The following is an 18,526-nucleotide window of genomic DNA, read 5'->3' as shown; positions in this document are numbered from 1 at the left end:
CGGGGCCTGGTGCATGGGCATGTGACATCAGCGGGTCGCCGTGTGAGGGCCATGATGTGAGCTGTGGCCAACAGCAGCGCCTGCATGAGTGTGCTCATTGTGATTATGTGTTGTACCGTTCTAAAGATTGGTATTTAGTTGCTAATATTGTTTGGTGCTAAGTACAAATTTTCTAGCTCTCCTCGCAGGAATAAAACTAAAAAGAGCACTCTTGGGTGTTTCCCAGTGTTTATTACAGTAATATAGAAAATATTGCTACTGCATGTAATCATCACGAGGTATACTAAAAGCATGGTACTTAATACTTTTGGCAGTTTGGTTAAATAAATTAATGGAAAAAAATATGATGCAACAAATGTTTTGGGGCTTTTTAGTATAGTTAATTGAGTTATTTGTTGTTGTTGTTGTTGTTTTTTTTTTACAATTGCAGGGCATGGATCAAAAGCCCTCAGTTGGATTCAAATCTTGATGGAGCATATATAGCTGTGAGCTCGGCCGCTCTTGCAGTCCCTTCTTTGCCATTTTGCCCTCCTCCACACCAGGACACACTTTTTGCCCCCTTTCACGCTGGAGGGCGAGGGTGCCCGAGTCCAGTTTGTGTAGACGACGCTCTCTCCGTCTGCCCACTCCCAGGATCCTTGGGAGTCTCTCTCATTAAGGCCTGGAGCGACGAAAGGGAAAAGCAGGTCAAAATAATCAATGCTTGACTCTGAGATACAAATATAATTAGTCTCATAAGAAAGCGCTGTTTCTTTGTTTTTAATCACAGTAACAACGTCTAGACTCTATTTCTGATTAATGTAAAGTTTTTCTTTCAAAAATAATATTGCTGTTAAAATGCAATATAGATCTAGTTTATATGGCACGTCCTTCGACATATCCAAAATGATGAGAAATGTTTTTACTGGACACACCAAGCAAAAACTGGTCTACAGACCTATCCAGAACGGTTGCCTCCTGCCAAAGTTCCACAGCCAATCCATGTCACCTTTCGAGAAAACACTTGCAAGGGTGCCTTTATATCTGGAAAAGAAAAATTTCCCAGGATTTTCATTCTCTTCTCACAATATAGCGAGTGAGGTTCACGTACTGAGGCCCACGAGTTTGATGTTTTTTTTTTTATTATGTGGAACGTTTCTCCTTGTCTGTCGCGGAAATCCCCAAACCCCGCTAAATTGCGGAAATCTGCGGCTTATCATCACTTCCAAAACGTGTTTACAGCTTTTGATATTATGATAACTTGAAACTATTGAAAACATGAACATTGATTGGCTGCTGATATCACGCATTCGAAGATAAAAACGCGTTTTGTTTGGTTTTAAGCAATAGAATCCTCCCCCGTCTCTGAAATGGCAATATAGTTCCCAGTTTGGTCTCTTGTCCTTCAACCGATCGTGTCGGTGCTTCCACGTTCATGCGCACCTCTCTTTACAGCTTCGATTCGCTCCAATCCACGACACTTTGTGCTTCTTGATGAGGATGTAGCAGTGGCCGCTGTGAAAGGTCCAACCCCGAGGACACTGTGGAGTTCTCACCATCTATTTGGAGCCACATCATTGTTTGGGGTTTCTGGTCAAGTGGTTAATTTCTCGTCAAGAATAATGACAATCGAACAAAGATAAATGTGTAAATGTGGAAACCCGAGGTAGTTACAATTTTGGGATAGTGCTCAATGTCGGTCTGAGTCTAGAGACCATGTCTCAAGACCAGTTTTAGAGATTGTCGACTTTATTTCGGATTCAATCTTGCCTCAGATGCAGAAATATTGGTTTTGTACTGAACCTTAGACTTGGTCTCAACACCTCAGTCTTATTCCAAACTTACCCTCAACTCCACAGTCTTGGTCTCAATTTAGCCATATTTTCTCAAAGTCTTCGTCTCGACTTTCCTTCCACTCCTCAATGTTTTGGTGTTAACATGGTCTCAACAGCTCAGTATTGGTCTCGACTTGACTAGGTCTCAACCCCTCCGAGTCTTGGTCTGGAATTGCCCTCGACTCCTAACATTTCTGTTTCGCCTCGGCCTGAACTCCTCAAAGTATTGGTCTCGACTTGGTTGCATTTCATCAAATTCTTGGTCTCGACATCGCCGTAACTCCTCAAAGTCTTGGTAGTGACTTGGCATCAACTGCGCAAAGTCTTGGTTTCGACGTGGTCTCAGTTCATGTGATCTTGGCTACAATGCTTTCTTACAACATTGGGTTGGCCACAAATCTGTTTAGCTCCTGGGTTTCAAATCATAGATTAAACAAAGACCTGGTCTGTTGGCGTCCAGGATCTCCAGGAGACACCGTTGCAATAAAAGATCTGATTGGCAGTCTGGTTGAAATGCAAGAGTCCCATCACTTCGGGAGAACATGGCTTAGGTACGAAGGTATCAGTTGTAGCCTATAAGGAAAAAAAATAGCTGTCTGCTATTATTACTTTCTAACTAGACAGGTTGATGTTGCAAAAGGTTCAAGTAACACTGTAATGATTATTGTATTGAGCAGCGTAAATTCACATAATTTCACTCACATGCTCACTTTTTCCACGGTTGGGGAATGTTCTTTGAGGGTCATGCTCTGCCAATGCCCGCTGCTTACCCTCCCTGCTAACATGGCTCTTTGCCCTTCTTCCTTTCTGAAAATAAAAACAAGTTTGGTGTTTGAGGACTTTTAACAAAATATCATGTACTGTCAAGAATGTCACTAAGGCCATTTCAAAATAAACTTCATGCAGAAGAATAAGAATTCTGGATACTTACAGATTTGGATTTTCCTTCAACCCTGATGTTCTTTTTGGAGAAGCTTCCTTGTTCATGGTTGGCTGATTGCGTACCAAGTGACAGTTTCCAGAGCCTTCCAGATAAATTCTGAGCGTATTTATTAGACTGAATGGTCTTACCCCTGAGGATAGATGATTCGTGACCGTGGTTCTGCTTGCACTGCCCTGTGGTTTCCAATTGTGGATGAATAATAACACCTGAGTATGCATTTGATCCTTTTAATGCATCCCAAAAAAATCCAAAATATGTACCTCTTCCCGACTCCTTGATGGTAACTTGAGCTTTTTTGACGCTGCCAATAACTGTGCCTTCTGGATGAACTAGGAGAACTTCAAGTTCTTCATCTGCCTCTTCAAGTTGATCCTGAATGACTTCGATGTTCCAGATCCTCCTAGAGACTCCTTCCCAAGGCAGAAAAACGTACAAATACAAAACGAGTAATTGTGAGGCTGAATAACAGCTGGGCCAAATCTGATCCATTTTTTTCAAGGAAGGGATTTTAATTCAAATTTTTCCAAATGAGGTGGCCATAGTTCGAGCAAAATGTTATCAAATGTAATATCACGGCCGGCCAATTCGACTCTTGAATCGTGCGGTCTTTTTGAAAGAAAAAGGTGTATACCTGGATCAAATTGAATAAGGGAAGATGAGCTTGAGAGGAAATCTTTTCCAGCAGTTGCAGTCATCTCTTTCACCTGTCACGAAGAAACAAGAGAAAAAATGAAAGGCTGGTTTCCGTGAAGAGTGACCAACCCCATATCAGTGCCTACTGATTGAGAACGCAGTGTCATTAAAGTCGATCTTTAAATGAGGGGCTCTCAAACTTTACAGGGAGGGAATTCTTCCATGGACACCCTCATAAGCTTAACGCCAATTAAACATAACTACGACGCGTATCCCTAAATACCGTAGGGATGAAAAGTCAAGATGTTACGATAACAGAAAGTCATGACAACAAAGTCGTATATTTTGAAGAAAAATCTTACCTTTATAGCAACGACGTATTTTGTCGCGATAAAAAGTCAGACTCTTAAAAGAATAATGTTAAATGATACGACATAATAATTTACCGCTCGTGAACCGCAGTTTGAGAACCCCTGCTCTAAAACAATCTGCGAAAAACATATCTGACAGACCTTGACAGTGACATATGAAGACTCTGCTATATTTCCTTTTCGGATGATCTCCACTGAGACTCTGTTCTCCTCCTCATTCACACAGTATTCGGCCTGGGACAACTCAACACGAGACCAGTTCAGTTGTAGTCTGCAAGAACAAGAGCGGTGATAATGAAGGTCAATCATCAAACCATGAACCGCAATATACTCAGCCGGGGAACACTGTATATCATTTTTGTTAACCGTACATGCAAGAAGGTCCAGTGTTCCCGTGTGGATCTGACACCCTGAATTCCAAGCTGTCTGTCAGAGAGTCCATCTCTGGATTGATAATGTAGACAGTCATTCTCCTGTTCAGATCCGTTTGGGAGATACGCTGTCGTACGAAACCGCCTACGAGAAAACCGAAGCGTCAGATTGCAGTTCTTAACCAAACGGCGATGTGGACAAAAGACACTCCTGACCTGTCGTAATATTTTCGAGATAACCAAAATATGGCTGCCGAACAATGGAGAATATCAGCTCCTCTTCTTTGCTGTCATTGTCTTTGGCTTGGAGCTCCTGAGATGACAAAAAGATTCCATATCGTCCGTCAGCCAATAGCTCTGCCTTCCAAAAGGGGAGCAGCTTCACAACCTCGGGATATGATGTATCCAAAAGCTTGATCTAAAATTAAAGACAGATCATTCTTAATTTGAATAGCAATTCAAAACTAGAGATGCAATTTCTGTTGAAGTTGCGTGTAAATGCTGAAGGTTTGACGCTGAACGGAAACGGTGGAGAATTAATTGAAATGTTGAAATGGAGAATGTGAGACTTGACGTCGGAAGGGTTTGAACAACAAGGAAATGAAGCAATGTCATGGGCCTTGGCACCGCAAGCTTGGGCCCAAACTATTAAGCTTTTTATTTACCTGAATGATGAAAGACAGCGGTTCAGGATGTAACTTCCCATCCACCAGGACGCCACGATTGGTGCTATCGGTGGCAGTGAAATCAAATTGATCGATCTGTGACTGCTCTCCGTTATGCTTATATGTGACCTCTAACTCCTCGATGTGTTGCTGGGTGAAAGTGGAACCGGCCGTCAGCATGGTCCCATGTAAAAGCAGCTTGCCGTGGTGAGGAGGTCGCAGGAGTTTAAAGACCAGGGCACTGAGTGGAGTGTCAGGGTCGGACATGGCGAGGCAGTCTGGACTCAGGGTCATGGTGAACCCTTGGGGAATTAGAAGGCCTTTGTTGGACAACGACGGGGGTATGTGATCAACTATTTTTACTGACACCTCCAGTACTCCTTTTCGACTTGTTTCGTTGTTACTTACAACAAACCTGCCAACACAGAAACAGACTGTTTGGTAAAACCTTGGATATTGATTTGACCAAAGACAGGATAGGTGAAAGAAAATGGATGGATGGGTGGAACTTAAGTTTTAGAACTTGGTCTTGTGATTTGTGGACTTTGATAAGGGGTCTGGGGTTTACACAAATAACGGGGGTTAGATTCCCCAAAAATCTGCAAATCGGTGAATTTGCGAATGCCAAACCCTGATTATGACGGGCTCCAGATTAAAGAACAGAATGGGCTATATCAAGTGTCAAATGTATTGAAAGAATGTGGGAGGGGACTCACTGAATAGTTTCTGTGGGTGTGCTAGCTCGCTTGTCATGCACATAAGCTACACGGTTCGCCGTGACATCCATCTGGCTGAAGGTGGAGATTGTTACTCCATGTTGCTTGATATTCTCCAAATATCCATAAGCTGCCGGCGTGGTCACGACAAACACAAGCTCCTCAGGCCGGCCTGCGCGGTCTGTAGCAAACAGCAGGTCGGTGGTGAGAACCACGCGACCACCGCGGCTGACACTTACAGGGCTGACAAAGACGGCAATAGTTCCTGGAAAGAAGATAATAGAGGAGTAGAGACAAATTCAACTTCTGTACACGTGCCAAGGATTTTAGGCAAAGGTGGAAAAGTACTCATACTTAAGTAGAAGTATAAACGTAAAGAAAAAAAAATAAAATCGTGAAAGCCCTGAAAAGTACTCTGAAATGTACTTCTGTTCTAAAGTAACCTACAGACACCAGAAAAAATATATTTAAGTACAGTACATCACTGACTCTCGGGAGTATTCAAATACCTTTTTCCACGTGTTTGACAGATATGTTGAATTGCTGAAAGGGAGACTGATTCTGTCCATCATGTAGGTAGAAAATGAAAAAGTCCTGCCTTGTAGTACCGAAGGAGTCCCTGTGCACATAGCGCAGACGATTCATGTCCACCATTTCCTGGGTACAGTTTCCCCCAGCTTTCAGCGGCAGCCAGTTCTGAACATGCTGCGAAAGAAATTAGTCCAACTTTGGTGAACTCCCCTTACAAAATGGAAAGCATACCCTGTACTGCAGTACACAGACCTTAAGTTGGAGGAGTCCTTGTGCAGGTACACTCTTAAATATGTACATGACCTGCGAAGAGGGAGTGTCATGGTCCTGTGCGAAGAGGGTTACACTGGTTATTAGCCTGGTCTCTCCTGGCTCCACGTCCAGTCTATTGTTTCTGAAGGACGCAGTGTAACAAATGTTTATTATCACACATTATGAGCAGTTGTAATAACATTTCTACTGAGGTTTCATTTAGGCCACCATAAATTGGTTGTGGTAGTGCTGTAGTGCTTGAAAATTTCACCAGTTTCACTCAGCAACATGAAATTTGGTTGGTATGTCTATCATAAGTACAACCAGAAAAAGGTAAATAAAAAGAAAATACAGATACTTAAAAAGATACAGGGAGTTTACCAGTTTTCCAGGGGTAATTCAAAAACGAACTTGACCCGATTGGCCGATTGCTACCAAATTTGAATGTCGTATACTCGACAGTGGGTGACGCAAGCAACATGAAATTTTGTAGGTGTGCCTATAACGAGTTTACTCATAAACAAACTTTGCGCTCGAAAAGGCATGCTGCAACAACAGAACAAATGTGGAGTAGAGGTGGGGCCTCGAGACAGAGCCCTGGGGAATACCTTTTTTTTCTAAATACAGCCTCTGAAGCCATGTCCAATCTCTTATGAAAGTGATCGCTTCTAAATTGAAACTGCATACTGCATACAAGACACTAAAAACTTTCGTGACTCACCCTAAAACATGGATCTCGAAGAACTCTGGTCCAATTCAACATTAGCATTGATTAAATTCTTCTGATCTAACCTTATTAAATGAGGCTTGTTGTCATTGACTGCCAATACTTCAACCATCACTTGTTTTTGGATTTTGTGTCTGCCATCCGTTAATTCGATAGTAAAGCTGTCCTCCAAATGTTCAGAGTCGTCGTGTGTGTATGCCACAGCTTTACCTGCAAGACAGTGAAGATACAACACAGAAAGAAAAAAACTCGTTCTCTCTTGACCAGTGTTTCTTAAAATGTGGTTAAAGTGTGGATCACTCATGTTCTCTGACAAACCAGAGTGGCTTCGTAATTAGCCCATACCATTTTCCTGGTTTGCTTATCATCATTGAATAGCTTTTGAAAGGGTATACACACAAACCCAAACCTACTACAATAAACTACTATATGTATTGACATAACATCGACTTACACATACCATTTGTTAGCTCTGCCATTGTGAAGTCAACCACAGTGGATTCCAAATTGGCAACCAGACGTGTGTCGATGTGGTGGCGAATGATATTGCCATGCCGAGGTGGTTTAACAACATGGAAGAGCAGGATATTCTTGGGTAGATCAAGATCTGTTGCATTTAACACAGACAAGTCCAGATGCTTCATTTGTCCTTCTTGTACCTAAACGGAAAGCAGTAGTCAGTGGACAATGTGACTGCTAACGAAGAGAAAAACTCACCGTAATATTTTGAGCCACAAACTCCGGGATCTCGTCGTTCGTTGGGTTGACTGCAACGTTGAACGTTACGCGGGCAGAGCTGAATTTGCCGTCTGAAACGCAGAGGATTAACTGGTCGGCCGTTGGCTCCAGCTTTTGGTGCCTGGACTGCACATAGTTGATTTGACCCGCAACGATGTCTCTGTAAGAACAGGAGTCTAGGGAAAGAAGACAAGTAAGAAAAGCAGTGCTTTTGACATGATCAAATGATCTAACAATGCATTTGTGCTTTGTAAAAGGAAACCACCGGGGTGCTGCCCAGGCCACATCAAAATAAACCCTTATGTTTCTCCCGATGAGAGAAAGATGCAACCCAAATGATCGGGAGATCCTCAGAGGATTGGGACCCAGCTAAGGAGAATCAAGCATTAGCATCCAATAGCCTCCAAAGAGTGTGTGTGTGTGTGTGTGTGTGTGTCTCTCTCTCTCTCTCTCTCTTGTTTTTATCTGTGTGTACATCCTTGCTTGTCCACGTTGAGATTCTGCCAATCTGCTGGTACATTCTACACTCAAACGGCGTTGTCTTAAATAACTTCACTGAATTACTGAAAATATCCTCCATTTCCCAATCGTCGACTGATAAATCGAGAGGTGTTGTTAATGCCAACCATCCCATCACGGAGCCGACATAACATCCGGCTGTCGCTGCTTGACGGACAGCTTGGGGTGCTCGAATGTTGCACCTTACCTTGGGCCAATCTACAGCATGGAAGAGGAGCTTCTGCGTGTCTCAACTTTTTAAACAAGAGTCAGTGGGTAAAGATAACCAACCGTATCACGATGCTTACCTATGCTCACACCCATGTTGCTTTTCTCAAAGCCAGGTCTCGGCAGGACATTTTCAAGGTACCCAAACTGAGGCAGAGTAACCAAACTGACCACCAGTTCATCCACAATTGTGTCCACATCGGACACCTTCAGGTGACTTGCTTTTATCTGGGCCCTCCCACCTTCATCTACCACAAATATGTCTCCTACAAACAAAGCAAAGAATTTCGGTTATATTTGCTATGATGTTAGTCGAGATATCACACACTAGTCTGACACAGAATGGTCCACCTGTTTTAAGTGAGGGTGGCTGGCTGTTGACCGGGAAAATGGTGATGTGGAGGTCATACACAGGGAGAGATGCTTCTCTGCTTCCGATATTCATCTTTCTTCCACTGCAGCATAATGCATATTTTTCAGTTTCTCCATCAGAAATCACAAAGGTGATAGTGTCATGATGCGGAGTGAGACCAATCTCCTGCCCTAAAACCACAACCACAAAGAAGTTTGTTAGAGGTGTGGGACTTAAGTCACATGACTTGACATGTGTCAGACTTAAGTTGCCAATTGTAGGACTTAAGACATGCTTAAGACAAACCTGGCAACCCATCGGCAGGCATACGCTATGACGCGAAGTGTCGAGGTAACCTCATGACACAACTTTAATGGAGGGAGCTTTTTATATTTGGATTCAAGGATTATGTAGTTGATAAAATCGTAACTTGGGACTTGCCTAAAACTTCAAGGTGATGGCTTGACACTTCCTTATGTCTTGCACATACTGTATGTGCATGATCATCTATCTGCTATTTTCATATCCAAATACTGTTGTCCAAGTGCTGAGTAGAAATAGTAGAAGAGATCATATTTCTCAAAGCTAATAATCTGGTTTTAAACGTGTCCTAATGAGATGAAAGAAAAGTTTAGGGGCAGGATAATTTCTTTGTGCGTCCTTGCTGCTTACCCGTGTGCTCGTAGCTGATAATCCCTGCGCTGATGTCCGCTTGAATGAAGTTATCGACGACCACGCCGTTTCTCAGCACCAACCCGTGGCGGGGCTGTCGTGCAATCAGGAAGGCGAGGCTGCCGTTGTCAGTGTCTGCGTCAATAGCATCGATGTACTCCGATGAAATGACGATCGTCTGGCCCTCGGCACACGTGAGCACCGGTTTCAGGCCGGCAACCAGCACCGGGACTTCATCATTGATAGGAGATACCTAAAAAGAAAAAATACTTTTTGAAGGCATGAAGAACAACTATAGTGCTTGTAATATTTTGCTGTGACCCGAGAAAAACGGACTCGCCACGTGTAATTCTCTGCGATGTGCATACTTACGTTCACTTGCAGAATCAAACTGATTTTATTGACACCATCTGTTACAGCTAGTTCAATGTTGTCCTTCACAGTTTCTGAATTGTCGTGACTGTACCTGAAAAGACAACATGAAGGTTTATTAACCCTTAGAGCAGGGGTTGTTTGTTACTGTGAGTAGATTTTTCAGATATCTGTAATTTACTTGAGTATTCATTTTTCAGATGACTTTTTACTATTACGCTCTACATTTGAAAAACGTTGTTTGTAATGCCTACTCCTGACTTTGCTGCACGAGACTTTTATTGAATCGCTGCGGATGATACGACAAAAAAAAAGAAAATAAAGATATAGACAGAGAGATAAAGACAAGTTTCTTATGCAAGCCTAAAAACCATACAGGTAATGAATATTTTTTCACTTTTTGTCACTTCACAACATTAGTAAAGCTACAGAAAAATGTTTTAAAGAGCATAAAAGCCTGAATAAATAAAAGCGGGACACTATTTTGTGTACAGATAAAAACAAATTTCATTGTATTCAAAACGGGTTTTGACATTTGTCTTAAATACATTTCAGTCTCCCTTTTTGACTTTTACTTAGTTTAATCTGTACTGTACTTGTACTCCAGTAGAGTGTGAGTACTTTTGCCACCTCTGCTTAAGACTAAGTTGTGAAAATTACCACTGATGAATCTGAGAGAATAAAGCTATCTAACCCAACGATATGACTTGTCAGGTCACGCAAAGTAAAAGTTTGTCCAGGTTTCAGTGGAAAGTTGTTAAGCTGCAGCGCTCCGTGCTGTGGTTCTCGCAGAAGCTCCAAATGCAAGGCTTCTTCGACAGAGTCCGCATCTGACAGCAGCAGGTGTTCTGGGCCAAGCCAGCACTCACCACCCTCGTCTACCATTACGGGGTTTGCGATGACCTGAAATGGTGCATTATACAGTTCTGAGTATTCTGATCAAGAAAAAAAGCAATTTTAAGAATTACAAGAAGGTCCTGTTTTGGGTGTTGCTACATTGTACCTGTGGCGGTTGGTTGTCCACTGGTACCACAGTAACGTTAAAGCAGATCCCATCAAGTGTTTTGCCATGTTGATTGGTTACTGAGAGAACAAACTGGATATACCGAAGAAAAGGGCCAATATCCATAGTTGGAGGCATGTAGGCTACTTTCATGAAGTTGATGGCATGCTGAGACCAGGAGACCAGGACCAGGAAGAGACAAGCCAAGAAAGGACAGTAGTTGGACTAAACGACAGAGCAATCCAAAGTTCCAAATATTATCACACTACATTCGAATGCGACAGCATGGAATTTGGACTTGGATCTGTCGGACGATTTCTCCTCAGCACTGAAGTCAAAAGAAACTCACTGATTTAGAATAAAATTCTATCTGCGAGAAACAGTATACGGAAAAACATACTATACAATATACAGAGTACAGGTATTAGATTACGGTCATTCAGAAGCGCGAATGTGAAGTGAGACCGTAAAATGGACAGATCATTTAGTATTGTGAAATCAAATATATATTGGCTGACAAAAAGGAATTACCTGTGTGAAGAGCCTCAACACTGGCGCATTGGTGTCTTTGGTGAATTTGGGTATGCTGTCCACGAGGAATAACCTCCCTGCATCCTCGCTGCTGCTGCTACGGAATGTTTATTCAGAAATGTGTGTTTGGTAGACTATTTCTCTGCTGCAACAAGGCTTTATGCCAATCTAGCAAACAAAAATGTCCCCAATTTTCCTTTTCATAACATTTGGAGTATGGCACACTGACCTGTGACGATCACTGAAGAAAGGTGGAGTTGTAACCGTGTATGTCAGATCACTGTCTGGCGAGTCCTTGTCTACAAACTGAAGGTGTTGCTGTGTTATATGGACCACGTCTGTCTCTTTGACCACAAGGCACCGTCTGGCGCTAGGAACCTCCCTTGGTGGTTTGTGTGGTACCGGCTCAATGTGCAACATGACTACCTGCATGACAGAAAGATGTCAAAAAACACACAAATCTATTTGAGTTTTACATACGCTTAGGTTTGTGCTAAAATTTACCTTGAAAGATCAATATCCCTAACTTTTTGTGAATAGTGTATATGTCCCCTTGTTTGTATTACAGCCAAATGCAAACATGTATACCTGAGGCTCTGACAAGTTCGGGGGATCCTGGAAATCTGACAGCACAAACTCAAAGGAGTCACCAAACACCTCATTCCCTGTGTGTCGATAATAAACCATGGACTGAGAGAGGTCCCTCTGCAAAAATTTGCTAACTGGGTAACCTGGCGAAAATAAACAGGAAAATTGTTGAAAAGGTTTCGAACGTGGGATATTGAAGTCCAAACCAATGTTCTTGTATACAGTGTTACAGTTAAGCGCCAGTTTGAGAAGCGTTTTGTCCATCATACTGCTGCAACGGCTATTTACCACCACTTATGAGAGCACTAAAGTCCCAGAGCAGGCATTCGCGTAAAACCAAGAAAAGTCTATCCGGAAGGCCGCATAGCAACTCAGCATCAACAAAAGCTTGATTGAGCTGATGCCTCGAATAGTGATAAAACTTTACCTGTACCGACTTCAGGTGTTTTCATCAGTGGTGATAGTAGCAGGCCTTCCGCTGCGTGGTTTGTCAAGAACAGAGCCTATTTCGAGAAACTTGGCACGGACAGCGTTGGAGCACTTTGAAGCCCATAAAAGCTTCTCAAACTGACAGAAAAAAAGGAAATGTATAAAGACTTTCGGCACACCCTTAAGTTCCGGTTTAAACTATTAAAATAGGAGATAGAGTTGTCAATTACTCTCGTTTTTTTTTTTCAATATCCGGCAGGGGGATTATCTCACAAAATAAAGAAGGGTGGGATGTGATTCTCTGACCTGTTAGCCCTGGTCCTGGAAACTTCATGATCTCTCCCGCCTGTGGGGGTCTGGTGATGTTAAAGAGGATGTAGTCGCTGCTGGAGTCGATATCGGAAGCCTGAAGGGCGGTGCCTTTCAACAGCGTTGTCTGACCCTGTGACACCTCCAGCAACTTGTTTGCAATGAGGAATGGAGGGCTATCGTCTTTAGGCAGGATCTTTATGGGGAACTTGTGTCGGGTCTGGTGGTGACCATCAGTGATGCGGAAGACGATGAAGTCACTGGTGGAGTCGCTGTCGTCGTGATGATAGCAAACAGTCCCGGCTTTAATGTCGCTGATGGTAAACATGAAGCCCTTTCCACCTGGAGATAGCAAACACAGCTCACTGAATCTGATATACAGTGTATCTACATATATTGCCCCCCTCTCGAAAGGCTATTTACTTGGATTAAGACTGATATCAACACAGAAACAAAGCAGTTTTCTACTAAAACTAGAAAACAGAATGTAAAGCAACCATAATACCTCTTAAAGTCAGTCTTCCATGCAGAAGGCCGTCCACAGTGATGATACGGACAGCCCCTACCTTGTTATTATCCACAATCTGGAGCTGTTCCCATGTTATCGGACGTGATTGACCTTCCAATAGGCTGAGACCTAGAAGACAAATTGCTCAGCTGGTCAAATGCTGTAATTCCACAGCTGCTATGTCATTAGAACCTGACGTGATTTGCCTGCTGATGAAAATGCTAATAAACCAATTCACAAAACTGACCATACCCATGTTCCAGGAAACTCTGGGCGCATTGGTGTCGGCATTCCGGACAGACATGTGCACAGTCATTGGTGGGCTCTTCGCAAAGAAAAAATCATGAACTTCAATTTCCATCTGTACAGGAAGTATTTATAAGATCCATGGATTCCACCACAATATTTTATATAGTAAATGTGAAAAGGAAATACAACCTCAAAGTGCCTGCGCTGGGTATGAGACGAGTTAGGGGGCTGATATGCAATGAGCATGCCATTTAAATCCAACCATGTGAAGGAATAAATTGGGCGCGTTTGGTCGGACAGGTGAGTGATGAAGCCGTCAGAAGGCGCTTTGGTGATGTTAAAGATCAGCCTCTCTTGCGGTGTTTCCTCATCCTCACCGTCTAATGTGGTGGTGGACAGTAGGGTGAGGATGAACTGGTCCACCTCCAGGATGAACGTCGGCATGAACGATACCGCTGGCGCCTTGTTCACCAGCGCGCCTGTAATCTGCACTGGAATCCAGATCTGTTCAGACTTCACAGGAAAATACAGCTATGGTTAAAAATCATGAAATGTATTCATTGTCAGTAAATTCTTCAAAGGATTAACTTCCAAAGTGTCCATAAAGTGTGAGCAATATAAATAATTAAATATCAATTACATTCAGAAATTCATTTCCAATAATATTTCTCCCAAATGTTTGACTTCCCGTTTCTTTTCAGGCATGTGCTCTTGAGACTTTTTTGTCTCATGATAGACATGCCTGCCAAATTTCATGTTGTGAGTCAAACTGGCTCCAGGATCTAAATTTGGGGAAAAAATGGCCTTCCACAGGGCTCTGTCTTAGGGCCCCAGATGTACCCCACATTTGTTTGATCGTTGTCCCTTCAGGCATGGGTTCTTGAGACTGTTTTTGCGAGTCTCCTCATGACAGACATGTATACCAAATGTTATGCTGTTCGTGTCACCCATCTGTACAGTATCCGGGGTTCAAATTTAGTAGTTCGTTTTTGAAGAACATCTGAATATGACCAAATCACATTGAATTGCGAATTACATGGCTTCAGGCCAAAATGGCAGACTTCCTGTCTTTTCTGGCCTGGGTTTTAGAGACTCTTTGTGTGGTTCTACCCATGCCAACTAAATGATAAGTTGCTCAGTGAAACTGGCTTCAGATGGCTGATTTTAGCTTTTTTTAAAAAGTGTTCCCCAGGGCTGTCTTGGGGCCCCATATCTACTCCATATTTGTTCGATCTCCGCATCATATTTTGTTCCCCTGTATATAGTGTTTCTCTTCCATAAAACAATTTTAAACACAATAAAGTCAAATTGCCTGATATATGTTGCCACTCCTCGTGTCTTTGAGGTCAAGTCTGATTGCAATGTAGTCAACGTCAGGCGATGGAGGACTCATGTGCTGGTATTTCAGCCCCATCACCAAGAATTCGTCGCAGGGAACTTTGATGAACCTGACGGGCTTCACACCCTTCAGGCAGACATCAGAATTACATCTAGCTGGATGTTCTGGGAAAAATTATATTTCACATTAGTTTTGAGAGACATCCCAGGGGACGCTTTCTACATGAACCCCAGTACCCTCAATGTAGCTCAGTGGCACATCCCCTCTCTTGGCAGCTTCTTCTGGGTTTCCAGTAACCAGTTCCCCATGAGCTGGTAGGTGCGTGTCATGGGTACTGAGATGGATGCTACACTCTAAACTGGACCGCCTTTCATAGTGGAAGGACACCACATTGCCATCAATATTAACAGAGATGCCATATACTGGAACTTGCAAAAATGTAGGTCCAAGCTTGATTCTACTGCAGTCGGGTTCCACGATGTCAACATGGAGAGAAAAAACCTCAATGTACGTGTCAGTCTCGGTGAACCTGATCAGAAACACAGGGTGGTTATTTCAAAGCCATTAAATAAAAAGTATCCAGTAAAGTATCGCTGGGGATACATTCAAAACGTGCACAATACGTAAAAGTCCAGTTTCAACCCTCCTCCATGATTCAAACATGTTTAAGCACACTTTTTAAACACATTGTAAATGTAGCTGAACACAAACCCCCAAAAAATGCAAGCATAAAATGTACAGAAAATACTGTACAAATTGTAGTGTTTGTGTGTTATAGATGGGCTTTTAAGAGGCAGGGCTTGTTGGGGTGGCATGTGACATCATCGAGTCTGCATGTGAGTCTCTGGGTGTGAGCTGTGGCTGACAGCAGCTCCCGGCTAAGTCTTCTCGATATGTTTGCATTTTTCTGTTCCCCTGGTGTTAAATAAATGGATGAAAACCACATCAATGACTGCGGCTCTCCTTTCCCACATGCAAGGGCAGTACAGAAAAGAAAAGTACCTGCATACTGTAAAAACTCATAAACTATCGCTATAAACTGAAAATGTACAAGACAAATCTGAAAAACTATGTATTAAGGTAATGTACCAATACAGTCGAAGCTTGACTGTGTCCTCCGTTAACAGTGGAGAACCATTATGGAGATACCTGACCTCATTCTCCTGATAATGGCAGTTAAAAACCTGGAGAAAAAAAATGAAATCAATGTAAGTTGAAACAGGGTTGAGGCACCTTTGTATTGACAGAGAACCCAGCAAACTGTAACAAAGAACTCATAAAGTCTTTGTGTGTGATGTTCCATTACCTGAGGCAAGAATTTTCCCACTCGTTGGGTTATGGGCTCATTTAACACCACTTCCACTTTGCATGCATCCTTTTGAAGCGGGATCAGGAACTGCAGGTCCCCTTCCTGAAGGTAGGCCGACTGACCCCGTCTCACTTTTAAAGCCTTATTGACTTTTACATGGGAAGTATTGCAAGTCATTCCGAGAAGCAGGAAGGGAAGCAACGCCAAGCTTTGACCCTTTGGCCTCATCATTGTTCTTCCCTGTCCGAGCAGGTCGACTCCGCTCAAGCTTCCGACCGCTTTTCAATTGGGTAAGTGCAATGGCAAAAAAAAAAATAATACAGGTGAGTATGGTCGGAAGAGTTTGTCACCAGGATGACACCTCTCACAATGAACCCCTTTTACGAGGGCAGACACCTTGTAATTAGCCTTTACAAGATGTGGCTTGTCCTCGTGAACGCTTCAACCTTTAGGACAGGAAAGACAATGTTTGAAGTCACATTTGATCACACGGAACCAGTGTCACAATAAGTTGCCGCCGTCAAATCAAATGAAAACACAGCAAGGTTTTTTTTTCGCAATATCGACATTTGATGGGGATATGCAGATGCTGTGTTGTATTGTATCAAAACCAGACCATACAATGTACCAATTCGACGGATTGCAAAGTCATGCATGTGTCCCCCACCTATGCCTACTGCCCACCTGTCCGGCTTTACCAACAAATGAACAGCTGGAAACGCATTCAATCCCCTCCGTCCCCCCCCCCCCCCCCCCACACACTTTTGTGGTTTTGATGGTGCCTGGACTGTGCAGCACTAAATCAAAAGCTACTGACTACACAGCAGCGAAGGAATGTTAAGTGTCACGCCGCAAAGTCGCTTTGTTCGGACGGGAAGCTCAGCGGCGTCCTTTTCGCAGCACCCCTTCTCACCTTAATAATGACAACCCGTCACAACCGCCACTTATTTCCGAGCAACTATCATTTGGATCCACACACAGAACATTGTTATATAAGAAAGACATAAGAAAGAGTACGCCAAATCAGTCTTTCCACAACTTTGTTTTTGAGTTGCCGCACCCCCTCTACAGTAAAAAAAAAAAAAAAAAAAAAAAACACCTGGAGGGTGAAAACATTTAAGTAAAAGATAAAGATACACTCAACCCTTACTATTTGTATGGGATTGGCCCTGCTATAATTTTAAATCCCATCATGCATCATTTTAATATAATTTCAAACTCAATTTACAATACCCTGGAAAATAAATGGCTTACAGATTATTTGAGTTTGAAAAAAAAAAAGACTGCGCAACTTCCACTAACAACCCAGGCTAAACTTAATTCCTCCGCGACATGCAAATATATTTCTCAGCAAATATCAACATCGCAGTTGATTGTGCTGTTACCTTTAATGGCAGTATTATTATTATTGAGCCGGGTCATGTGTTTTACATGAAAAATCGACACCAAAAATGTCACAAAAATACAGTATACTGAAAATGATCTTGTCTCAATTTACTCACAAATGTTATTGTCCTGCATGTCACTATAGGTGCCTGGCATAGACAGCCAAACAAAGATACATTATTTTGTGAAATTGGGTTATTGCTTGTAACTCACCTAATGATCTTTTGCACATTGGTTAGGGAATCCCTGTTTTGTGGCACATTATTAAAAGTCCCGAGAGATTGGTGCACCCCCTAACTTTTTTTGTTTTTTTTTTCATGTTATGACAAAAACATTTGCAACTATTATAGCAGACTGCCGTTACAACATTACAAACGCCTGGTAAAATTATTGCATGCAATTAGAGTACTATATATGCAACTATAGCCTACTTATGGATTAGCGTGAAAAGGATATAAGAAGCAGACTCAGGCATTTGGCATTTAAAAAAAAAAAAAAACTCTCCAAACAGCTACATGTCCTTACCTGTATGGTGCTGCTCCATTATTTGCCCGGCCTGCTATACTGCGTGACTCTACTACACCTACAACATTTGCTTTGGGACCCAGTGTCAAACTCCACCTCTTGTATGAATGCCGAGAATGTGTGTGTGTGTGTGTGTGTGTGTGTGGGGTGGGTGGGCGGGGGGGGGGGGGGGGTTATATGCATGGGTTCAATGTTTTTAGGCTTTTTATAACAGTTCCTGAACTCATTTAATTTGTTTTGAGAATTGCACTGCGATCAAATGCTCTCAGATGTGTACATAATATGTAAAAATATATATTTTTTTAATGATTCCGATTTTTTTTCTATTTTTAATGTAGGAATATGTTGATTTATACATTTTTAGTAAGTGCTGAGGCAGTGCACCATTAATAATTATGGGTATTGCTGTGACATGCTCTGTCAGCTGTGATATAATGACATATCATTGTAATCAATACAATACGGTA

General features: G+C 42.4%; 1 protein-coding gene across 1 annotated transcript; it reads right to left on the bottom strand.

Annotated features, from left to right (window-relative positions):
- Positions 1 to 211: 211 nt before the first annotated feature.
- Positions 212 to 16,813, bottom strand: frem1a (Fras1 related extracellular matrix 1a). Its single transcript, XM_061764291.1, has 35 exons — positions 16,146 to 16,813; positions 15,929 to 16,023; positions 15,076 to 15,368; positions 14,813 to 15,003; positions 13,690 to 14,013; positions 13,504 to 13,612; positions 13,249 to 13,380; positions 12,741 to 13,085; positions 12,006 to 12,148; positions 11,647 to 11,843; positions 11,418 to 11,514; positions 10,887 to 11,054; positions 10,578 to 10,786; positions 9,884 to 9,977; positions 9,512 to 9,764; positions 8,839 to 9,030; positions 8,568 to 8,753; positions 7,741 to 7,937; positions 7,484 to 7,682; positions 7,089 to 7,233; positions 6,297 to 6,438; positions 6,023 to 6,218; positions 5,514 to 5,778; positions 4,798 to 5,212; positions 4,349 to 4,550; positions 4,133 to 4,277; positions 3,903 to 4,032; positions 3,389 to 3,461; positions 3,018 to 3,167; positions 2,746 to 2,930; positions 2,517 to 2,621; positions 2,256 to 2,387; positions 1,423 to 1,538; positions 938 to 1,023; positions 212 to 661 (listed from the first exon to the last, which is right to left on the bottom strand). Exons 1-35 carry the CDS (start codon positions 16,377 to 16,379, stop codon positions 459 to 461), a joined length of 6,348 nt encoding a protein of 2,115 aa, XP_061620275.1. The 5' UTR covers positions 16,380 to 16,813; the 3' UTR covers positions 212 to 458.
- Positions 16,814 to 18,526: the final 1,713 nt, after the last annotated feature.

Source organism: Phyllopteryx taeniolatus, chromosome 23 (assembly GCF_024500385.1).
Source record: "Phyllopteryx taeniolatus isolate TA_2022b chromosome 23, UOR_Ptae_1.2, whole genome shotgun sequence".
Taxonomy (NCBI): domain Eukaryota; kingdom Metazoa; phylum Chordata; class Actinopteri; order Syngnathiformes; family Syngnathidae; genus Phyllopteryx; species Phyllopteryx taeniolatus.
Note: the sequence above shows the minus strand (reverse complement) of the source record. Positions and strands in the feature narration are given on the sequence as shown.